Here is a 25,769-nt window from a genome sequence, read left to right as displayed (position 1 = left end):
TTTAAGTCAACCGGGGATGGTAACGAGAGTTAGGTAATTAACTACCGTTGCTATTAGAGATTGTCTGTGGCTGAAATAATAGCAGAGTTCTAAATTTCGGAGGCACAACTGCGCTGCTTTTCGCTAAGCATCATTCCAATGCTGATCTCCTTCCAACCATCCTAACTTCTGGCAGGTTTTTTTTCGTCTGTATTAACGAGATTTTTAGCCCTAGGCTAGTCCATCTCGGGACCCACGCTTTACTTCCCTTCCGAAGGAAGAACTCACTTTTTGGGAGTTTGTCGGGAGTAGGATTCGATCCCAGGTCCTCGGCGTGATAGTCAAGTGTTCTAACCATCACACCAGATCCGCTCCACTTCTGGCAGGTCTCTGGAAACGTTTGGCACATGATTTGATTCACAATACTCAACTCCACGAAGGATCTTGGGCCCAGATCGTGTGGAGCCTTTGACATAAAAAGCACCTCGGTAAAAAGCATTCAGCGTGGTTAAGATACACCGTGTATACTCGGCCCAAGGCATTATTCTCTTACACATGATGGTCTGCGGGAACAGGATGTCCAACTTTTCTCCTTTGTAAAGTCTTGTTCGAATCGTTCAATGTGTAATATCGTGGTATTTCGGGATGAATAATGTTCTTGCAAAAGGATCTTCCTGGCAAAGCTTGAAATGCGCTTTCAGTGCTGTACTTGGAGGTACATTTTCAAGCCGTATTAGATTTGCCATCTACCATCTACCATTACAGACTCAGCTTAAATGAAACAGAAATATCTCACCTGTTTGAGTAGTACCATTTCAAACGATCAATTATGACTTCGGCTTCTGCTTCGCTACTGACTTCCGGGTTTGTTTAAGAGGGCTGAGGAGCTGTTTTTTAGATATATTTTTGCATTCCGTTTTTGCCAATCGCCTTTGCTATCGCCGAAATAACTTTTTCGTCGGCCATCGAAAAGTGAAACTTCTGAAATTTTCAAATGTTCTACGCTTCTCAGCTCCACCGCTCAGCTCCAGGCGATCAATATCTGCATCAACAATGTTTGCCAGTGCAAAATTTCCCGGCCGCCCTTTCATGTCGAGTATCCATTTCAAATGCGAAGCAATCCTGTTCCGAATTACGGGTCCAGAAGAACTCCTAGATCAAGAGTCATATAAATAAAATTAGAACAGAAACAACAAGAAGCGCCCTTAAACGCCCCGTGACCTGTTCACCGTCATTCGATCGCGATCGGTGTCCATTGTCCACAATGGAGACCAGCTACCTGAATCTCCCAAGCGGTACAAATTGATTTTCAACGGGCCAATCATTTCGATTGCCATTTCCATTGCGCTTTTTGGTACTGAAATGCAACGTCCAGTTTCAAGGGTCAATTCGTCGTTCGTTGAATTGGTCGAGAAATCCTTCGCCGCAGTTGTACACTCATTGCACAATTATGGGTCACACACAATTATTAGTCACTTTCCACTTTAATAGATAAATACCGTAATTCGGGGTAACATTGATCAGAATTTTCTATCTTTCTTGAATAATTCTCTTGTTAAAGCAAACGTTACATGTTTTATATTTTTATAACAAGTACTGGCCCTCTGAGTATGTGTTAAGCTACTCGAAAAAGTATTGTAAAACTTTAAAACATGTTTAAATAGGTTTTTTAATCTAATTTTTGATTATGTTGATTTGGGGTAACATTGATCATGTCAGTGATCAATGTTCATTTGTTTTGGAAATACCCTTACTTACTAAATTCGGGGTCGCTGATTTCGAATATGTTGTCCAAATTCTTACAAATTATGTACTTTTTAAGTTATTTTAGGATTAAAATCCTCTAAACCACGACTAACGCCTAAAGGTAGGCAATGGCTTAAGGAATTAATAGCCTACTTTTAATAAATCGTATATTTTACTGAAAAATAGCATTTTCATAAAAGTTTCGTTTATTAAATCCAATTCTAGGATATCATATTGAAGTAATACAGTGACTTCGAACCTCATATTGTATCTAGTATTCACGCCAAGCATGAATGTTTGACAATGTATCTCATTGCGTTAAGAAACACAGTTATGGAAAAATCGTTTTAATCCAATGTTTATGAAATTCAATTTTCGTAAATTGTATATCATTTAATAGCTAAATGATAGCAGATTACGATATATCATTCCATGGCAGAAACTGATTCAATGTAAAATGCTTGTTTGAACATTTCATGAGGTGGGTCAAGCCGATCAATGTTACCCCGCTGATCAATGATACCCCGGATTACGGTACTAATTAATTGCAAGCTTTTGTTAGCCATAATCATTTTTCGTACATAAGTTGATTTGTTTTGTGTCACTATACGTATCGCACACAGGCTTAAACGTCAAACACCCATATTTTCAATATTTTTTTGTTCGGCGCAAAACCATCTGTCAAAGTAACGCTTCGATTGTGAATATCGGAAAGTGCGTGCCCTGCCTTTGTAAGCTCTGTAAAAGCGAGCTATAGGGATTTTCAAGTGCGAAATGGTATCGCCATCAGAACAAAGGTATAATTTACGTTCTAAATGTAGAAATTCATGTGACTGCAGCTAATTAAAGCTTATTTCAGACAAAATTTAAGTGACTCACTATTGTGCCAAGGAACACCGAAAATCACACAATTATGGGTCACTGTTTTGTGCAGCATAATATTGAGTGTTCTGCGTGCACGGTTATTGCATACTTTTAGGCGTTTATCGGTGGTTGTGTTGGAGATTTTGTCCCAATTTTGAAAAATTGATTCCAAAACGTGAAAACACGCTTCGTTAAGTGGTCTGAGACCAGTTTTAGATTATATTATAGTTGATCTATCGAGAATAAGTGATCATTCATTGAAAAAATAGACAAAACATTATTGTTGAGCCGATTCCTCTTGAGTGACCCATAATAGGCAACAAATTGACCCATAATTGTTACACAGCCAATTTTGACCCATTATTGTGGTTTTCATTATTCGCCAACATTTTAGTAATTTTCACCGCCTAAAATGAATTTTACAAGCAGATTTTTATATAAAACGATAAAAAGGAGTTTCAATGAAGAGAATAAAATAAAAATAATGAAAGTGTTATTTTTGTATAAAAAACTATTCATATTATGAAATGATTGTTCCTTGAGTGACCCATAATTGTGCAATGAGTGTATCTTCAAAATCATTATCTATTGCACTCTTGCCCAGACATTTTATGAAATCAAACGCATTAGCGTCAAAAGGGTACAATCTACACTAACTCGAAAGCCATTTTTGATTGTGTTGTCTTTAAATGCAGAACTCATGGCTTCCTCCAACAAAGGCCCGAAAGTTACTAGCGTTAATTTTTCCGATAGGTGATCCGCTCGCCAAGCCTCCACAACTTTTCCTCAACTATTTTGAGGCGACTTAAATATGGCCACATCGGCTGGGTGCAGATATGCGCGTGGCATCAGGGAAGAGGGCAATCATGATTATCCCTAGAGCTTCACAGGCATCGGCGGCTTCAAACGCCGTATGTGAGCTATGACCGTCCACAAAGTACAACACAGGAAAGGTAGTTCCTGCACTCTTTAGTGCCGAATAAAGGATTTTCCTAACGTAGAGTGCAAAATTTGGGGTATTCAAGGAAAGACACTTAAAAATTCTTGGCTTGGTCGGTTTTGATTAATGATGACGTCGGGAGGCAGAAGGCAGCAAACGAAAACATCACTGTTATGTTTTGCTTGCTATTAGTAGTTTCGACGAAAGAAATATCCTTTTTACCCTTTTCCGCGATCACTTGTTTAGGGACTGGATTGAGACTACATAAAGTCTCATCTCCGTTTAGAACACTGGCAGGATCAAGCAATATGTCGGTGAGATTATTGTACAACAGATAGCTGTAGACATTTTGGAACCAGTGACGAATATCTTTTCTGTCACTTTAGAGCTAGCTGCCGTCACTGCTTTAGGAGTTCGTAGGCTCAAATCAGGATGCCGCTTCATAAAAAGCTTACACACTTAGAATAAATTACAGACTACTGTAAAATAAAATACCGATCTAGATCTGTAAAATCGAAATTTACCGTTATTCCTGTAAAGTGCAGACTTTTACAGTAGAATTGTAAAACAAAATACCGAACATCCCGTAAAGGAAGAAAAATAACGTTAATCTGTGAAAAAATACTGATCGATCGGTAAACGTGTATCAATTTACAGTATTACTGCGATTTATACCGTACTACTGCTGTAACCGTTCGTCGAATTTGCTCGAGATATTTTTAAACTCGGTGGCTTTTGCGCCACCCTCGCGTACGAGAGACCATCGGTTCAATTTAAGGTTTGCCTGACTATACGACGACTCTGCTCTCAAGGGCTTCCTCGAACGGCCGCTGACTCAATCAAACCCTAAACGCACTAAACTTAATACACACATCGTACAAACTAAAACAATAATGGAAACTTACTCAAAAAAAGACTAAAGAACTACATAAACTACAACAACCGAACAATTAAAAGTGTTTGAAATGAATTTATTAATTATCTAATCAAAAGAACGAAAACAAGAACAATAAACAATTGAATTCATTTTAATCTATATTCTTTTCACAAAAATGCTCGTCAAGTGTGTGTGTGTGTGTGTGTGTGATTGACGTACCTGCGCAGGATTTGTTCGTCGACGGTGGTTTCTCCTGGCCAATCGTCGACGTAGGTTTGCTGTCCCAAATGTTCGCCGGATTATAGGTGCGGAGGGGTGTCGGCGACCCGGTACTCTGCCTGGTCGTGCCTAAACTTCACGCAGGTAGGCCGGAAGTATTCCCCTTGAGTCCGTTTGACTACCAGTAACTGGCGGGCGAGGACGAGCACTAGGCTTAGAGCCCAAAATAAAAAGCGTCTTTTGGACGCTAGGGTCCAAAGACGAACACAAAATTAAAACAACATACACTAAAACGAATTCAATTTTATTAATTACCTTTTTAACAACAATTAAACGCACAGGGAACAGAGCGTCTGCCCCTGGCGACAAAAACCAAAATTTAAGCCACTACAGAACGAAAATCAAAGACAATTAATGTTAAATTTACTTGAAACGGCACTAGGGTAAAAAATATAATTTGGACATGTATATAATTTGGACATGCACGGCGATGTATGCCTTGTTCCGGAGAGCTAATAAAAGTAGATACTTCTCAATATCGATTATTGGATCAAATAGACCCTATTCTGATGACTTGCGTTGAAAATACGCTTAACAATTAAGAATTTACTTCAAAATTATCGAAAATGTAAATTATTTCACTAAAACCCCTCAAATGCACAGGTATGCAAGACGACATACACTTCACAGTCACATACAATATTCACCTCAAAATCGTTGAATTAATAATTTTAAGAAATTTAAAAGCCTTATTGCATTGAAACATGTTCAATAAAGAAGCATTAGGCAGACAATCTCTTAACATTCATCTAGAACGCTTAAAATAGGTGGTGTCCAAAATACATTACAAGTTTTCTACTGTAAATATATTTTGGTCACCTGACGAACTACATGGGGATGCACTGCGATTGCATACTTGGAGGCGTATTCTGTGGGTCTGACGATATTTCCTCGATTTTACAAAAACTGTAATAGTTATCAAAATAGATGCCTGTTAAGCGGAGAAATTTGATTTTTTGTAAGAAAATATTTGTTAATTTATGCTACTTCCATGATTTAGCAGTATTCATGGCTAAACATTGAGATAATAGCCCTGTCCAAATTATATATGTATACCTGAGGGTGTCCAAAACATATATTCGGTGTCCAAAATGCAATTCTAACAGGCTATCGGAAATTGCGATTTTCTCAGCTTAAAATGCTTTCGTTAAGGTTTTTGTCACCAGGAACGCAAAGCACAATTATATTATAAGCATTTCGGTAACTTTGCAAAATAATCAATTGCTTTCTAAGAAATTGAGAGGACGATTTTTTCAACGTTGTCCTCAGCCTGTCCAAAATACATGAATTACCCTACCTAACAAATTTACAATACTATAAAACACTACACACCTTAACAAAAACTTAAAACTGGCAGAAGGTCGCCGAAGCTCGCTTCTGTTCTCCAGCCGACTCAACTATCAAGTGATGGAGTCAGTCGAAATCTCTAGTCAAGTAAATTTCCTGCTATTGAAGCAGTCGTCTATTCAATTTACAAACTATTATATACAAGTGCGCCAAATTTAAATCGCACATGGCCGTAAAACTATTTTGCGCCATCGAAAAAGTCCTATAAGATATGTAACATGAATATTCATTAGCTTAGCCTAGAAACAAACCTTACATGAAACGGATAATCTCTACTAAATGGAACGGTTCAAACTCAAAGACAAATTCAACGAATCCAATTTAAATAAGATTTTACTTAAAAAAGAAAAAAACGCCAAAAACTACAAATTATCTAAAATAGTATGTAATATTTTAAAGAAACGAACTTTGAATTAGAAATCTTAAATATTGAAAAAAAAAGTTGGAGGGGTTGTATACTAGATACGACCGCAAGTCTGACGTTGAATAACGTCCGTTTATGCATTAGTTTCGACTATTGAATGCTGTTTTGAAGTTGATATAGACTCTGAAGTTTTGGGGTCCTTTGGTTTGATTGTAGATGTTTATTGATAGACCTTGATGTTAGTGTAGTGAAGGATGCCATACGAACTCGAAAATCAACTCTTGAGTGGAATTTTCTGTGGCCCTGAAAAGGGCCGTTTGTTGGATTGAAGATGATGATTTATACATTTTGATGTTCATGCAGAATGATTTATCGTCATGTCATGGATCTTGATGCCGATGAATGTTGATGGAACATGCTCTGAAAGTTGGTTGAAGTCGGTTGGTGTGGCTGTTTGGAGGAATGTGAAATCATTATTACTGGCTAATCAGAGTTTATCCGGTAAACTACCTGTTTAACACTCAAATAGTGTCAGCATCGGTCGGTGGTGGAGGAAGTACGAATAGCATCTCTTAGTCTCACACTTCACATTTCGCGTAAATGTCAGATCCTCCCATGATCCCCTTTCAGTTGTTGCTTGAGCAGGGACTGACGCCAGATCAAACCGAAGATACTTCTTCATGAAATCCACGAATTCCAAGTTTTCCTCCATGGATATGTCGATCCCAAAGTTACCGGTGACGACCATAGGCACCTCGTCATTGAAAAGAAGAATCAAGTTTCGTGCCAAAAACAGCTTCTTCTGCTTGATTGTGGTTTCTAGTTAAAGAAGCAAAATGTATTACATATGAGGAAAATAACGGAATGATCATGTTGGCTATATACCTTTCGAAATGAAAATACAAATCAGCAACGCAGGACTCCCTTGAATATTTATTTCAACTGCGCAAATGTCGCCGTACTCATCTGCAAGATCCAGTTCTGGATCATAGCTAGCGCAAAGTTTACGCACTGAATACGGAATCGCCATGATTGTAGTTCTCTTCTGGTGAATTGCTACTCCACCTGCACTTAGATTTGGCCGTTTGGATTTTGCGATACAGATGAAATCATGTACTTCCGTAGTAGCTTCCTCCTCCTCACAAGTCTCAGTGAGAGCCAGTACATCAGCCATATTAAGCACAGTATCGGATTCAATAGCTGATTTGTGTGCAGAAAAGCTCTGAACGTTCAAGTTGATTAATTTGCATGCAGATTCGCCAATGGCAATTGTCTCGACTGCATCAACCATGTCAAGCACCTCTTTATTAACAAAATAATGGGATGTTTTGTGAAATAGTATACAATCATGTAATAAATACAGATCAAATGTACTAAACAGTTATGAATAATATAAATATCCTACCTCGACTAAATATAGTCTCAATCTCTTCAACCGCATCTATTACATCTTTTCAAACAAATATTCGATAGAATGTTAAAACATTTAAAACACATTATAAATGAAGGAAGAATTGAATATACTGTGGTGCATAATTGATCGGACAAACGCCGATTTTCATACAAAATGGCCAAGTTTGAGATGCTGTAACTGTAGTTTGCTTTGGTGGATTGAGCTCAATTTTTGACACGGAACTACGAATATGCTGAATTTTGTGTATACAAAATATAAAATGTTTTCGTTCACAGGTCTGGGCGTGGCAAGGCGTTGAAAATATTGCAAAAGTGATCGGACAGCGGTACCCCTTTGATTTACACGCGTGCCGCTGTCCGATCACTTTTGCAATATTTTCAACGCCTTGCCACGCCCAGACCTGTGAACGAAAACATTTTATATTTTGTATACACAAAATTCAGCATATTCGTAGTTCCGTGTCAAAAATTGAGCTCAATCCACCAAAGCAAACCTTAGTTACAGCATCTCAAACTTGGCCATTTTGTATGAAAATCGGCGTTTGTCCGATCAATTATGCACCACAGTGTATGTAGATCATACCTCGAGTGAAAAATTCATCGTCTACATCCAAATTGTTCGTCGGGTTCATCATTACACTAGTTTTCACAAGCACACAGTATGGTCACAGTACAACACAACTGACACAGTGGAATAGACGAAACGGGATAGAAACATCGTCATAATATGCTTGTGCAATACTAATTTGATGTCTGTGTTAGGGATGCATGGGCAGATACAACATTTCCGAGCGTAAATTCCCAAACTTCAGAATGATACGCAGGTGGTTCTAAGTAACGCATTTGGACCAATCGCTGTGTGTTTAAGTGGTGCCTGGAATATGAACTCTTCAAAAGGGTTGATTCTTCTTCTTCTTTTTGACGTAACGTCCTCACTGGGACAAAGTCTGCTTCTCAGCTTCTATGAGTACTCCCACAGTTAGTATCTGACAACTTCCTCTACCAATGACCATTTTACATGTGTATATTATCGTGTGGCAGGCACGAGATAATCTAGGCCCAAAGAAGCCAAGGTAATGTTCATTACTAAAAGTTCCTGGACCGACCAGAATTCGAACCCGTCACCCTAAGCATGGTCACGCCTTTACAGCTGTGGCTATTGGCTCCAGGGTTGATATGTGTGGATTGTGATATTCAAAATGGAAGATTACTTCGAAACCGACTCTTTGTGGAATAAACCAATGGTGGCCCTGAAAAGGGCCTTTGAAAATAAAGAAGATGGTAGTGTTGTTTTCCGGGAAATCTCGTTGGTCCCAGGACGTTCTTGTAATCGCACCGTGAAGGTCAAGACGGGCGAACAGACAAGCTGTTGACGGCAGGGTTTTCTGGTCGTTTTGTTCATAGCTGGGAACTGCAAAGAATTTATATAGAAGATAAAATATATTATTTGAATTGTTGTTGGAGACTTCTATTTGCTTTATTTACTTATTGGTTGAGTCAGTTTTGCGGTGTACTCAGAGTACGACGATCGCGATGGAAGCCTCTCGCAACTCGTGGTACGCGGGCGGATGATCGATCCGGATAGCGATGGTGTACGACGTGGTTGATGCAATTTCGAGAGGTTGATACGCGGCGAGATAACGAGAATGTACGGCGTGGTTGATGCAATGTCGGTGGGGTTGATGTGCGACAGGATAGCGATGTGTACGACGTGGTCGAGACAATGTCGAGGGGGTTGATATGCAACGGGGTTGATATGCAATTTCGAGAGGTTGATATGCGACGGGATTGCGATGTTGTACGGTGTGGTTGATGCAATGTCGGGGGTTGATAAGCGGGATGGAATCTACGAGCTTTCTTCATGGGAGGAACATATCGGTGCTTCTGAAACGAGATATGTGAAATAGACAAGGTAAGAAATGCTTCACTGAATATCATTAAACTTACCGCAAGGCAGCTCCAGCACTGACAGGATTGGCCTGTGGTAGGAGAAGTACGCACAGTACCTCGTACATGCTACCCGCATGTTCCGCATGAAGGTCAGGTCGAGACATGAACCGCCGAGAGTGGTCGCAAGCGATCGATCCGAAGCTAGTTCATGGCGCAGATAGATCCGCATGAAGTCGATGAACTCGAAATTATCCGGTTTCGATACATCGATATTGAAGTCGCCGGTTACAACGACGGGCGTATCAACACTAAAATAGTGGATCAGATTGCGGGCCAGGAAGAGCTTCTTCTCCTTCAACGTAGTACCTGATAAACAATGAAAATATTAATTGAGAACTATATAAATTTTGAAATAGATTAGTTTCCTACCCGGTGACAGATACAACGAAAACAGGAGCGTACGGGTGCCCATAACCGGCAATTCAATGGCGCAGATGTCACCGTACTCGTCCGCCACCGCCATCATCGGATCGTAGCTGGCATCGAGCTTGTTAATCTCGTGAGCAACAGCCATGGTCGATGATTGCGTGCTCTGCAAGATGGCAACTCCTCCAGCTCTTGCTCCGGTGCGCTTCTCTTGGGCGATACAGTGGAACCCAGCCACGGTTGCGCGCGAGCTGTTGTCCACCCAAGTCTCACTGAGAGCGAGCAAGTCGACGGCACAGAGAACACGATCTGTTGCAATGTCCGATGAGTGTGCATTTAAACTTTGCACATTTAAGCTCATCATCGTACAAGCAGATCGGTTCGATGATATCACCTCCATGACGTCTTCGCCGATGGTGCGCAGGCGGTGGTTGTTCAACCTCTCCAGCTCTGTGCGGAGATCGCAGATTCTTGGCGTGATTGCGCCTTTGCCGTGGTGAAACCGGAAGCTGTTGGTAGGGTTGGTGAGGAATAATCCCTCGAGTGAAGTCACCCTGGAAAATCCAACGTACACCAGTTGCTGTTCTTGGCCTCTCTCGTAGCTGAACACTACCTCCGAAAAGGTGCCGCCCTGAGACTTGTGCACCGTAAGGGCACATGCGCTCACCACCGGAAACTGTATTCTCCTGCACTTGACGCCACCGTTGAGGTTGATGTTCGCGGAGCGCTTGGCGATTGGGGTCCACTCCGGATTCAAAACTCCTGGTTTCGAGTACACCAGCGGGCGGGCCTTCACCCGCAACGCCTTGCCGATAGAGCTGTTCTCGAAGTTGAACCACAGCTTGACGATTTGCTGCTGCGGATCATCTTCGCTGTGCTCGACGAACATAAGCTCACCGATAGCACCGTTCACCAAACCATCTTCAACGTCGATGTTTGTGGTGATCATGTACGGGGTACCCACCACCAGTCGTAGTAAATACGGCAGACCGCCAGCCTCCACAACGCCCATCTTGTGCACTTTCGTGCGCGCTCCAACCAGCTGGGAGTTGTCTTTGTACCCGGAGTACACATCATCCGCCGTACTTTCAGCTGCGTCGCGATCCATCAATGCTACGGTATTGTATCGCTCCACGTCGGCGTTTCGATGGAATAGCCGTATTGCCTGCGGTACATGCTGCTGACACCATTCCGTTGTACGAAAACGGCTCTCGATCAGGCGAATTTCTTCCGGGGACAACTGTTCTCCGTTACCGATTTTGGTCAGGATAGAGGAAAACTCTTCGTTTGCCTGACGCATGACTTGAACCAGTGGGTAAAACTCCAGAGACTGCCACAACACCGCACCGTGCATCGAATTGGCAGAGGGTTTGAACACTGGTCGTGCATTGACAGGGGGTAGCTGTCGTAGATCGCCGCAAAACACAATCGACATACCGCCGAACGGATCGTCATAGTTGCCCGTAATTTCTTGCAGCCGAGCGTGTACCGTGTTGAGAACATCAGCTCCAAGCATGCTGGTTTCATCAACAATAATGACCTTTACATTTGCAAAGGCATTACGGTACAGCTGCCGCGCTTCAAAACTCAGCTTTGAGCTTTGTCTACGGGACATCGTAATCCGGAACGCGGAATGGACTGTGGTACCACCGATGGCAACGGCTGCCTTCCCTGTGGATGCGCAAGCTACGTAGGCATTACTTTGCGAGTTATGCGCCTGGCTGAAGCGATTGACCGTCTCCATCAGGATTCTCAAAGTGAACGTCTTTCCACAGCCTGCCGGACCGGTGAAGAAAATCTGTACTGGTTTGCTGTCGTCGCTAAAGCTGTGCAAGTTGTCGATTACTTGCAGGATCAAATCACGCTGCTCCGCATTCGTCGCACGAACCATCTTGCAGTACTCCTGTTTCGACAGAACATTGGAACGCTGTTTAACAACAGCTGCCATGGGTCCTGTCGGCAAGTACTGAATATCGTCATCGTTCGGTTCCATGGTGATGGTTCGGACAAACTCATCGCGCTTTTGACCAGCTGCTGCTTGCTGTTCGTCATCCTCGTCGGACAGCCGGATATACTCATCCACGACCTGGTCCAAATTAATTTCGCAGTCGTACTCCTTCAACTTGGCAAGGATGGTAGCCTCATTGACCTCATACAACTGCAGAAATTTATTTCGGTCCAGTATATCGCAGACTTCGTTTCGAAACGGCAGAAATAGCAGCACCATCTCGCGTTTGTACTCAACCAGCTCGGACATATTGTATGCGCACCAGCGTATCACACGGGGAAAGCTTCGCAATTTGAACGAATTCTTTGCGTTCTTTTCCTCCGTGTAGCAGGCCACAAAATCCGCCAGGCAAATGTCATCCATTCCTGTTCTCGACTCGTATTTCTGGATGATATTGAGGGTCCAAACATCGGTCGAGTCATCTTCTAGCTCTTCCTCGTCCATCTGCTTCGTCCTTTTCCGCGACTTGATTCGCTCGTGCGGCCACATGGTCGGGATAAACTCCACCTGAAAGATAAGGAGCATATATGTTATAATAAATTGATTCAATCTGGACAGACAAAGTAGTACCTTTCGGCTAGCTTCCGACATCGGTTGCCGAAGCAAGTACCACGCGGCTTCCTGAGCAGACATTTCGACGGCGTTGAGCATTTTAATGCTGACTTTCTTGAGAAGATCGTTGTAGTCGCTTTCCGGATGTTCTTCTTGGAGTTTGACCAGCTCCCGGTGTAAACTACTTATGCCTCTGTTGGTTTTGTTTACGTACTCAACGACATAGGCAGCACACGAAAACTCCTCCAAAACGAACTGTAAATCCATGTTGGATTTGAGGATCTTCGCAATCCAGGGGTTGAACGAATTGGTCCAGAGCTCCGTCATGGACCGTCGCAAGCAAACCGTCGGTCGGCGAATCGAAGCACGAATCACATCGAGATAGTACTCGTATGTGCAGTTGGAGTCGACAAGGAAGGCTTCCAGGGAGTCGAAACTTTTAGTTTCGAGAGCATCTCGCAGTTGGACGGCACGTCTTCGCAAATCGTCGAGTCGACCATCGCCCGCCGTGATTGGAATCAATATCCTGGTCTGATCCATCGGCCAGTACGGAATATTAAACCTGCACCGTTTGTCGTTACGCTTGAAGCACGTAAACGTATGCTTGTGTACCTGGAAATATCCAATTTCATTAGCATCTTAGCGTTTGTATAACAAAGAAATTTGAATGTACCTGATTTCCATACGTTTCAGGCAGGTCATCGACACTAACGGAGCAGAGAGCATCGATCAGCTCAACGGTAGCAGGCATGTTTTCCGACACAGCTTCGCGAGGATCGTTGGCCAACCATAGCAGAATATGTGCATGTGGACTTCCACGGTGTTGGAATTCAATCCGTTTGAAGTAATCCACGACATAGAATTTCCCGAACGGGCTATATCTTGACGACGACAGCAGCTGCATCAGCACGTTAACCAATTTGTTGAAATACGCGCAACACGTTACTGGATCTTCGGAAACAAGCGTGGCCCGTTGCAGTGCAGTCAACTGTGCTCTGATGTTGGCCGCTGCGGGTTCGTTGCATCCATTCGCCAGCTTCTGCAGAATTTCTAACAAATGTGGCCACCTGATTTCATTGGCACTCACCGTCAAGAACATAGTCGGCTTTCCCAACTGACGGATCATCGCAAACACGTCTCGTTTCCTCTGCTGCCAGTATTGAACCGAGTTCGGAATGGATTTTAGGAAGGACAGATTGCGGTCGATGCAGCTCTCGAGGAAGTTACGGTCTTGTAGTTGGGCTCGTGTTATATTAGCCGTTCCCATACATTTGAACGTATTCTTCAACCCTTCAGAAACGCGTAGCCGCATGATCTTCATCGCCATGAACAAAATATGTTCCGGTCTTGCGCCACGGCGGTCTCGGCGCCTTATCTCGCTAGTTGCCATCATGAAAGGCGTAACCCGAACTTCGGGTTTGAAGGTGCGTGGATGGCCGAGATATATATCCGGGAACGACAGCTCTTCCGCAAATTCATCATAAATGATGGATAGCGGTGTCCGATTTTGACCCGGAGCGATTTCGAGGCACTTGTCCTCATCCCATAGGAGCGTGTGCTGCTGGTCAATAAGCAGCTCTGTATCGTTCGACGCGTCAATGACCTCGAGATCAATCGATGGGCTCGCACTTGTTCCGGGTTGCTGGGGTGGTACGATGGCTGCCAGGTTATCTTCGTTGAAGACTATGCCGTATCGTCTGTACAGCGGTGTGGTTACGAGGTAGTTCAACCAGGCCTTGACCGTACCCTTCTTCACGTATCCGGACAAGTAACTGGACTTGTGGATCATGTGCCTCTTGATGCACACATTGAAGGCATGGTCGTCATCCAGTTGGCGAGGAAGTTCGCTGACCATCTGGGCCACATCCACCGGAACATTGATAACTTGCCCGATAATTGACAAGCTTCCTGTTTAACAACAATAAATAGGATAATAAACACAAAACCAACTATATGTTGAACTACAAACCTGCTGCATAGCGCAAACGACGCAGTTGCATGAAGTTGATTCTTGGCGAAACCAACCTAACTGTCAAGGGATCCAGCGGGGGTAAATTTGCCGGGAAGCGAGGATATGTAAATCCATTCGATTGCGACAACGAAGGATGATTCCTTCCACGCTTGAGGTTGCTTCGACAAGTCAGACACGCTGAGAATCCTTCCACAGATTCGAAATAATTTGTCGCCAATAGAAGGTCAGCATCGGCACCACTTATCGGTTTCAAATCATTCGTGAACCAAATTCGCGCGCATACATCACAGGAATGGCCAAACTCGTTTTCCAAGAACCGTTTCCTGAACTCCCGGTCGGCACGATCAAAGTTGGGTTCTTGAGTAGCGGGGGACATGCGAATGTCGGCATCGTCATCGGAAGCCGCCCCATCCGATACGGCTTCATCGCTTTCTTCGTCTTGTGGGTACGGTGACGGGACGATAACACCTCGAGATGCATCATCGACGACTGATTCGCCTCGATCATTCGACAATGGGATTGATACCGGTGCAGTACGGGTGGTATTGAACACTTCTCAAAGAAATCGTGATTAGCCAACGGTTTTGGAACACAATTACGACACACAGACACTATTGACAGGTATGATATCCCCCTTATATGAAGAAGAAAATCTTGATGTTTGTGCTACAACATTAGAATATTGCAATCTGCATTTGGAATTCATCAGCAAGTTTCATAACGCGCAAAGCAGTCCCCAGACTATGATAGCATTGATAATAATATGTGTACTATCAATAATATTCATCAAGATTTTCACCGAGTCCAAGCCGGGTCACCCACATTGATTCGCTCCATACAAAAATCGAATATTTTATGTGATGGGCATCAAAAGGCTTGTCGATCGCATACACAAAACATGCTCAATAGTATTTATTTGATTGTCGTTTTGATGCCTATCCTTGAGGATCTCGGAGATCATGCATCGCGTGCGTGGAGATGTTCACATCGATACATTGATTCTCTGTTGAAACCCAAAATTTTGATTCATAAATTATGTCACCCAAAATCGGCTATTTTCTTCCTGTTCCAACCTCTCCGCCACACTTAATAATATAAAGTCACACTTAATATACAAGGAGAAGGGAATTGGCTGGTTCGTTACTTTCGCTTTCTTTGGAATATTCGTGCCGTTCATATTCTTGTCATTGTGCACTGGTATATGGTCAGCCAAAATATGACAGAACCATTGAAATTTCGTTTGCTGTAATAATTTTGAGACCAGATCGAATGTCATGTAGAAATTATCACAAGCGATCAATCATTCAATTATTTATGAAACTAATTAAATATCAATTTTTAAAAATATTTCAATAACATAAATCTATTATGATTATCAAATTCATAATATGAAACGTATCATGTAAACATATTGTTGGAAATTTCCTACCTCTTGTAGAAGGACCTTCTCCGGCGTCCCAACCGACGGTCGGTGACGCCTCAACTCTGGCCGCTTTCTTGTTGGCTCGGTAGCACCGTGCTCGCTCTGCATCGGTCTTCGGTGTTTTCGCTGGTTGCTCTTCTGTACACTGCTCCTTGATACGCTTGCGAGAATTTCGCTTGTACTGCGCAACCAAATGCTGTGACATGGCACTGAAAATTCACTTTCACTTTCTCAATAAAAATATTCCACTATAATGTAGTAGGGATTCTACCAAACGTAATCAAACACTACTTGCACTGAATGGAATTTGGGGTAAATTTATATGCCGTCCACTTGCTGGTTGATGTCCGTGATAGGGAAAGCATCATTTCATTCAACACTTTCTTCATACTCAGTCATCGTAAATAAATAAATTAGTCAATGAAGGCCTCTTTCACAAGGCATTGTACAGACATTGCGTAACGCTATTGAGGAAGGAGGAGAGTTAGCGTTACGACCCATATCAAACATTTTGGGGGTTTTCATACAAAAATCAACTCTAGAGGGTAGTGCGTAAAACCCAACCGCATATTAGTGCACCTAAAGCAATTTGTGATAAATGGTAAATGGCGTGTATGTTATTTATCAAATCGAACAAGTGGCCAAGACTATTTACAAATCTTTACCGTTTTGTTTACTGGTGATTTTCTAAGAAACAAGGCGATTGCAGTAAATTTTTGAAATTTTACCGCACCGGAGTGTATGAGGGCAGCAGGGCGCAATGTAGAAGAGCAGCCGTCAGAATCGCAGCACTTGAGGAGCTTGAACTTCGTTTCGAGAAGACGCGGTTAAATTTTCGCGCACTGCTTCTGACGGCACATGTGGCTGGTGTGAGGGTTCGTTCAAATTTTAAGTATCGCTAAAGGGGTGGGAGGGGGTCTAGCGCTGTGTTACGAGTCATGCAAAATTTCATTACATTGCATTCAATTTTGCTAGCCGGCTTACTCTCACAGTAATGTTCACGTTTGAGCTGTGCCGACACCGCTCAAACGTCAAATTTCGTGTGAGATTAAGCAGGCCAGTATAAATTCGTGCAGCAATCCATTGGTCGATAGTGCCAGTCCTCTGAACGCGTGATCAAACTTGCCTAGCCTAAAGTATCCGGTTGCGTACCAGAGATGAAGGGATGAAACCGTTTGCCACCGCGTTCGTGGCCGCAAAGGCACACAACAGCCAAAACGATGGGAAAGTTTGCCCCCACTTATTGGATGATTTATATTTCGGAATCAACTCTTACGCGGGAGGGTTGCAGTGGCCCTGAAAAGGGCCTTTTTCGGGGTGCGGGGATCGATGCCTCGTCTACTTCGAGCTTGTGTACTTGGTGACGGCCTTGGTCCCCTCGGAAACGGTATGCTTGGCCAACTCGCCGGGGAGCAGCACCCGGACGGCGGTTTGAATCTCCCGGGAAGTGATCGTCGATCGCTTGTTGTAGTGCGCCAACCGGGAGGCTTCGGCGGCGATCCGCTCGAAGATGTCGTTGACGAAGCTGTTCATGATGCTCATAGCCTTCGACGAGACACCGGTGTCCGGGTGGACTTGTTTCAGCACCTTGTAGATGTAGATAGCGTAGCTTTCCTTTCGGCGTGGCTTCTTCTTCTTCTTTTCGCCCTTGACGATGTTCTTCTGGGCCTTGCCGGCGGCGGGCGACTTCTTGGTGGCCTTTCCGCTTGCTTTCGGTGGTGCCATGTTTCGAGCTTCGACTGCTTCGGCTGGGATGCGCGGGCAAAGTGATACCCACCAGCCGGCAGGGGCTCCGCTTTTGTGCCGATCGAGTAGCAAGCGAAGCTCCGCCCCTTTGGCTCGCACGTCGTACCAGTCCGTCTCGTTCGTGCCGTCCCAGTATTGGTGCAGCGCAGCGCTACGCCAGTACAAAAGCGCTTGCCACCGTGGCCCTGCCATCAGTATAGAGGCAGAACTAGTACCCGACGGACGATACACGCACGCACACAATGTCTGGCCGCGGCAAAGGAGGCAAAGCGAAAGTGAAGGCAAAGTCCCGCTCCAGTCGTGCCGGATTGCAGTTCCCGGTCGGTCGCATCCACCGTCTGCTCCGGAAGGGCAACTATTCCGAGCGGGTCGGTGCCGGGGCCCCAGTCTACATGGCAGCCGTCATGGAGTACCTGGCTGCGGAGGTGCTCGAGTTGGCGGGAAACGCTGCCCGTGACAACAAGAAAACCAGAATCATCCCTCGTCATCTGCAGTTGGCCATCCGCAACGACGAAGAGCTGAACAAACTGCTGTCCGGCGTGACCATCGCCCAGGGCGGTGTCCTGCCGAACATTCAGGCCGTTCTGCTGCCCAAGAAGACCGAGAAGAAGACGACGGCATAGGCTGGCAGCATTCCGCTCGCGTCCTCGCGTGTCGACCAAAACAAAACCGTCCTTTTCAGGACGACCACATCCCATTCGCCCCGCTGGAGAGTTGTTTCGAGACATGTTTTGTTCGTTCGTTCGTGTGGGTTGGGTAGTTAGCCCACACATTGTTCGATAGAGGAGTTCGTGACAACATTCTGTCGGATAGTTTTGCTGAGTATCGTTTGGCTGCTAAAGCCCAGTTTCGTGATTATGGGTGGTAGTACGGCGATCGAGAGAAATTTCTTGGCCTATCTCGATGCGTGGAAAATTCAGGCAAGAAATAATAAAGCGTCGCTTTATTCCGGATCCTGGTACGGAGCTGAAACGAAACGTCAAATCAAATGGGGCTTGCTGTGTTAAATTTCTGCACTGCACGAAAATTACTTGAGCGATTCCGAGCCGTTTGAAGTGCATTCCCATCGCTTAAGAAATTTCTTGACCGATTCCTGCCAGAAACTTCCTAACAGTGCCACTTGAACTGTCATTTCTCGCAACTGCGTACTGCGATCAAAAGAAAACGAATTTCTCGGGCGATTCAGGCATGCATCAAGATAGGCCGCGATGTGGTCGGATTCGATTGGTAATAATTTAGCATAATCTAAACACACTTCCACGCCGACATTGACATTGACGTAATAAAGCTGACTGTTCCGTCGTCTACATTTACCGCCGTTTACATGAGGCAAATTCTGTCCGACAATCTAAATCTAAAATATTCGTGTTAACTCTTCCGTGGAACGATTTCGGTGGCCCTGAAAAGGTCCGTTTGTAGGAGCCGGGAACTTGCAAGGGTGGTGTTGGTGGCGTTGCGATGAACAGGCCCGAGCGAGCCAGCCTTTAGCGGCTCCGACGGCGCCACGCACGACGGCGCGAACCGCCGACAACCATCGCACACGGCTGGCTAACGAATACTGAAGGAAAACGCAAACGGAGCAAACTGACTAGCTCTCCTTCGATGCGTTCCCTTCGATGGGTCGGGAACGAATGAAGGAAGAGGGGAAGAAGAAATAGCTTTTATACTGCTCGGTGCTCGGAGGGAAACCACAAACTGGCGCTCGAACGTGATTGGCTGGATAAAACATGGGTTCACTTTTCCTAAATTTTCAATAGTTCGCTGTTGAAAACAGGGATTGGCGGCATGCACCGTGCGGTGCGAAAAAAGCGTGTGCTTCACACAATCGCAAGTGCTCGTCTCCCGTTTTGCCGAGAGACAAGAGACGTATGAGTGAGAGCTTTCATAATTGTGCGAGAGACAATCGCAGCACTAGCTCTACGGCGTAGGGAGTAATGCACGGTGCTTGGGACTGCGCTTGTCTCCAAACAGAAAAAATCAATTAATAAATTAATTGAAGAGTTTGTGTTTTCGGCAAAGTTGTTAAGCTTGTCAAGGGTTGACAAGTGATGGGTCGTTTGATTCGAAATTTTTCCAATCGTGCGTAGTATCAAGCCAAGCGCCAAGCACGGAGACAAGCACCGAGAGAGTGCATACGACAGAGCGTGAGAGACAGGAGAGCTCCAGCGCGCGGCAAAGTAAGCGAGCAACACACAACCGATTGCACGTACTCGTCTCCTTCTAGTTTGTTGTGCTGTCTCGTAGCAGAGTGTGCGGCACGCAAAGAGTTTTGAGTCGCACCCTATCCCTGGTTGAAAATCAATAGTTGTTATTAATTGACATAATTGCTGGAAATATTTGCGTCTGATCGGTGCTAAAATTTTTAAAATTCGTTCATAAATGACTGAGATATTAGCGTTCAAAAGCTGACCACTTTTCGTGACGCGGCCGATTTTTGGTTTTTCTGAAGTTACACCCCTATATGTTGCCGAAGGACGTTATTCAACGTCAAAAAACATATTTATCCAAGTTCATCGAACTCAATTCAAGTTTTATATTACTTAAACAGAATAAAAACGTCAAAACGTTACACTGTAAACACAGCTTTACGCCATATTGGAAACCGAGCAGGCGCCTGTCAAAACAAATAGTTGTGAAGTGCACTCGTAAACAAAGTAGGAGCAACTTGAAAAGCAGGACAACAGGCTGGTCGGTGTTTTCTGTAAATATCACAAATATATTTATTGAGCCCGTTTCTTTTTGTTTTTATAGTCGATTTCCTGTTTTTTCTGTCGGGCTATAGTACCGGGCTATGTAACAGAGTTGCATCGTCACATAAACGACCATATAAGGCAAAACCATTTCCGATCCGGGGAAATATTCTACGATTGCACGTTTACTAAATGTACTGCTCGATATACGAAATTTTACACCCTCAAAAGGCATATATTACAAAAGCATCCTTCAAAAACTTGGCAGGATACAGCAGATACTTGCGATTCTGAGCAAAATCACCAAGACAATTTGGAGACGCAGCCAGACAATTCTTCCAAACCATCTCACAAAATAGATTTGGAAGGAATCCGAAAGCTAATTGGCATGAGAATTTGCCGATTGTCTAGCGACGTTGGTTTACCCCAGTCCAAAATTTCAGAAGTAATACAATTTTGCGAAACAGGTGTTCACAACGTAGCTAAATATTTAGAGGGAGAAGTACTCGACTTTTTGAAAATGCAAAGTGTCCGTGTTCCGGACAAAGATTTAGTCGAACTAAGGAACCATTTCCAGCTCGACTTGTTCTCCGATATCAACACTTTCCAGGAACAAACTACGTTCCTGAAAAATTTGAGTGTATCAGCTCCAACTCCACGCGATATATTGATGAATCGCCGGCAAGATGTTCGACATTTTAATTCAGTCCCTAAAAAAGTACTGGTTAATGAGACGGCTGCTAACATAAGCAGCATAGATACGCTCAAGTTTTTGTTCCGAGACCCTTGCAATAGGAAACTTCTGGATGAATCAGGTGCAGCGGATACCCCATGTGTTACCGAATTTAGCTCGTACAAGTCAGGCGAGCTGTTCAAGAAAAGTGAATTCTTTCGGGAGAATCCTCATTGCGTTCGGCTGAGCTTGTACCAGGACGATGTCGAACTAGGCAATGCCTTTAGTTCACGAGCAGGCATCAACAAAGTTTGCAACTTCAACTTCAAAATGCAGAATTTTCCGGAAAAATGGAACAGTTCACCGAAAACGGTGTTCCCACTCCTTTTTCGTAATGCCATAGATGTTAAAAAACAAGGTTTTCAAAAAATCCTTCGACCTTTAGTAGAAGATCTCAAAAAACTTGAAGAAGGCATAGCCGTCTACTATGGAAATGAGAAATTTATCCTGAAAGCCGTCGTCACAATGTTTTGTGGAGACACTCTGGCGGTGCATGACGTATTTGGCCTTCTAGGACCGAGTGCCAAATATTTCTGTCGAATCTGCAAAATATCTAGGGATGAATTCCATAGTGACCCTTCCAGTGATTACGACCTGCGTACTAGAGAATGGTATGAAGAGAAATTTGAGCATGTACAAGGTGGCTCGATCAGCCCCAAAGATTGTGGGTTGAAACCTACAGGGTGTATTTTGAATGAACTCCAAAACTACCACATTACTAACAACTTCAATCTAGACGGCATGCACGACCTAGCAGAAGGTATTGTTTCCCTAACTGTGCAACTGGTGTTGTCATTTTATCAAGCAAAAGGATTTAAAAATGGATGTGCAGTTCATTAACAATCGCATCAACACTTTCAACTATGGCTATTGTGATCGTCACAATAAGCCTTCTGCTAATTTGACACGAGAAATGCTAATGAATCCAAGCAAACACAAATTGAAGCAAACATCAACGCAAGCATTGCTATTATTGAGAGTTTTTCCATTTCTATTTGGACACAAAGTGCCACCGAACTGCAAACTGATGGCTATGATCGGTAATTTGATCAATATCGTGAGAATAATGTCCCCAGTCATTTCGCAACACCTGATTTTCCAATTACAAGAGCACTTGTACTATTTTGAGCAAGCATTATATTCATCATTCAGTCGCCGAATTAACAAGCTACATCACCTCAAGCACTACGCCATCTGCATACAAAAAAGTGGTTCAATGAAGCAGTTCAATTGCCTGCAGATCAAGCAAACGAACAAGGTTGCCAAAAATCAAGCCAATACATGCAGGAATTCCAAAAATATTTGTCATAGCTTGGCTAAAAAGCAATGCACAAGAATGATATTGAACATATTGGACAACCCTTTCTGCGATAAATTAAGTTTTTCATCCGGAACACTTGTCGAGCGAAATGACTGTCTCAGCTCCGAGCTTCTGGATCCAACGATTCAACAAGTATTCATACCAAAAACTGCAATATTAAATGATATTGAGTTCAGAGTCAATGCTGTAATAGGCATTAAGCAAGGCACTGACAATTTGTTTCCGTCGTATGGAGTTATTAAAGAAATTCTTGTTATTGATGAGAAAATGCATTTCCTGTTGGCGTTGATGAATACGGTTTCGTACAACGATTTCTACGAAGCTTACGAAGTAGAAAAGTTAGATATCAACGAATTAGTAAGCTCTGAGTTATGCTTCACTCATGCCGTGTTCTCCTGTTGGTCACTTTATGACTGTCAGACTAAGTATTAGCGTGGGACACAAAAGGACATTTTACTCCTGTACACTTTTTGAGTTCCATTTTGGTCCCATATCAACTGTGCAAAATTTCAGATCGATCGGAGAAACTATATTTTAGCGCCAGCCGTTTTAAGTTTTCATACGATTTAGTATGGGGAAAATCACTTTTTCAAAGAAAAATCGCCACAAGTTGCCCCTTAACCCCTAAAAATAAATCGATGAATGATTTCTGTTGGAAATTTTACGAGGAACCAATCCTGCCTATAGTGGTATTTTGAATTTACCGTTACAATTCCCAATTTGCCTTCAATCATCCAAAATTAAAGAACACGTTTTTCCTTTCAGTCGCCCGAGTAATTTCCATAAGAATCAGATTGCATTATCACTGGTACGGTCATATCATGCTTTGGCAGCTGACTCATCTGAGATGCCGCAGGTTAGTTGCAATCAAGATTGAATGCTATTTAGAGGTTTTTGATGTCCATTTCTATATATCTCTTGCAAACAGGCTCTTTGGTATCATCCTCATGCCCACGGTATTAACCGCCACGCAGGTCGGATCCATTACAGGATGGAGTACTTGGCTAGGCAAAGCGACCAACGAGTAAGAACACCACGCCGTGATATTCCGGATCCCCAACCAGTAAACGTCATCGAACTGAACCATTCTCCGGTTAATCTTGATGAGACGGTGAGTATCCTAGAATATATTATAATTAAATCAATACAAAACCAGTTTATTGTTCAAATATATGTTTAGGAAAACGAGCTGCGATTCATAGTACCAACACCACAAACGAAATCACGTGTGGTTGAAGTGTGGAAAGCCACTTTTGAGCTGCGGCAGAAGTATCGTGCCGAGAGAACATTCTATGAGTTTGCACAAGGCTGCCCAGTCATATCCGCCTACGATAGAGAATTGGTAGTCAATAGTACTATTTTAAAAACAATATTTCGGCTAGACAAATATTACAACTTTCCAGATCACAACCGACTTCGATCAAATGAAACCCTCAGCAAAACCGTTCTTGGAAAACTGGAACTCCATGGCGGAAAAGGTCATTGCAAATCATCGCGAAATCTACAAGGATCTGAAAAATGGTAAGCAAGTTGTTATGTCACAGAATCTATTATTTAGCGCTGTTTGCAGATCAGAAGGAATTTCTCAGCCTATCTTGATGCATGGGAAATTCCTTGCCTGAATTGCCCAAGAAACCGGTTTTTCTTCCATCGCAGTACGCAGTTGCGAAGAAATGACAATTCAAATGGCAGTCACCGTAGAAAGTTTCTGCCAGGAATCGCTCAAGAAGTTTCTTGAGCAATTCCTTTGAACTCAAAACTGCGCATTTAAAATACACAACGACGCATCGCTATATTTATCCCATGGCTACTAGATTTCGTATAATCTCTCGCAATTATTCGATTGAAGCATCCAACACGTGGATCTAAAAGAGCTCGAGAAGAGGAAGCCAGTCGCCAGAATCCCTTGAACGGAATTGTGCAGTGGATCAATGTGAGTAATCCTTTACGTTTGTTCTACAGCATTATGAATTCATTTGCGTTCTTTTTTCAGGCTGAAGACGATTTTCCTTCTAAAGCGCAGTTTCAAGTTCGAAAGGAATCGCTCAAGAAACTTCTTGAGTGATTCCTGACAGAAACTTTCTTCGGTGACTGCCGTTTGAACTGTCATTTCTTCGCTACTGCGTACTGCGATCGAAGAAAAACCGGTTTCTTGAGCGATTCAGGCAAGGAATTTCTCATGCATCAAGATAGGCTGAGAAATTCCTTCTGATCTGCAAACAGCGCTTAATGGAGATCAACGATGTGGCCCGGTTTTGTACGTGAGAGGTCCGTTGTTTGAAGATTCGAACGAATGCGCGATTGTTTGGGGCTCCACTAGGATGGGCTCCATAGTAATACCTCTGTCAGTGGACGTCAAATCAAGCTTCGGAGTTCTGGTCAAGGCGTTCTACGTTTTTGGTGTCTCAGCAGCACCGTGCGACAAGCATTTTTTTTTGTTCATTTGTGGTGCAGTCATGGGCGTCGAAAGAATGACTACGACAGGATCGAGCTTCTTGCGTGCGGTGACGTAAATTTGATGCCATCGCCTAATTTGAGTGAGTTACCGCTGAACCGCTGACTAAAAAGGCACAGTGCACTGGATAATTTAGTTTTTGCAAGAGATTGCGCTTTACGTTTCGCTGTAAAATCGATGAAATTCTAAAATAAACTTTTTTGTTCTTGAAGATGGACGTATTTGTTTACATTTATTGACACCAAAAAAAAAAAAGAAATCGAAACCTCCCAAAATTACCGAAATAATGTAAAAAATACCGTACTTACGGTAAAATAAATAAAAGTTGCCGTATGTCCGTGAAAAATTACCGGTACGTTGGCGAAAAGTTACCGTATGTACGGTGATATCTATGATTCATTTGTAAAAAATCACCGAACGTTCGGTGATGTTTACGGCTCATCTGTGAAAAAATTACCGAACGCTTCGGTAGTTTTGACAGATGTGCTTTCCTGATATTCGCGGGACGTACGGTGATTTATAAATTCACCGAACTTTTTACCGTACGTTCAGCTGTTGAGATTACGGTAAAATTTTACCGTAATCCGTCAAATTTTCTAAGTGTGTAAACCACGATTTACCTGTAGAAAACCAAAAAGAAAAGTACAGTTTTGTAAGACTTCTTCTTCTTTATGACTCTACGTCCCCACTGGGACTAGGCCTGCCTCACTTCAACTTAGCGTTCCTTGAGCATTTCCACAGTTT

General features: G+C 43.3%; 2 protein-coding genes and 1 pseudogene across 2 annotated transcripts; 2 read left to right on the top strand and 1 right to left on the bottom strand.

Annotated features, from left to right (window-relative positions):
* Positions 1-17,418: 17,418 nt before the first annotated feature.
* LOC115263804 (histone H2B-like) lies at positions 17,419-18,018 on the bottom strand. Its single transcript, XM_029867183.1, has one exon. The coding sequence runs from the start codon at positions 18,016-18,018 to the stop codon at positions 17,419-17,421; it is 600 nt and encodes a 199-aa protein (XP_029723043.1).
* On the top strand, positions 17,927-18,657 carry LOC115263837 (histone H2A-like). The gene has a single exon (XM_029867206.2). The coding sequence runs from the start codon at positions 18,069-18,071 to the stop codon at positions 18,447-18,449; it is 381 nt and encodes a 126-aa protein (XP_029723066.1). The 5' UTR covers positions 17,927-18,068; the 3' UTR covers positions 18,450-18,657.
* A 4,180-nt stretch (positions 18,658-22,837) lies between these two features.
* Positions 22,838-25,621, top strand: LOC115263803 (uncharacterized; annotated as a pseudogene).
* Positions 25,622-25,769: the final 148 nt, after the last annotated feature.

The sequence above is a fragment of the Aedes albopictus genome, chromosome 1, assembly GCF_035046485.1.
Source record: "Aedes albopictus strain Foshan chromosome 1, AalbF5, whole genome shotgun sequence".
Taxonomy (NCBI): domain Eukaryota; kingdom Metazoa; phylum Arthropoda; class Insecta; order Diptera; family Culicidae; genus Aedes; species Aedes albopictus.
Note: the sequence above shows the minus strand (reverse complement) of the source record. Positions and strands in the feature narration are given on the sequence as shown.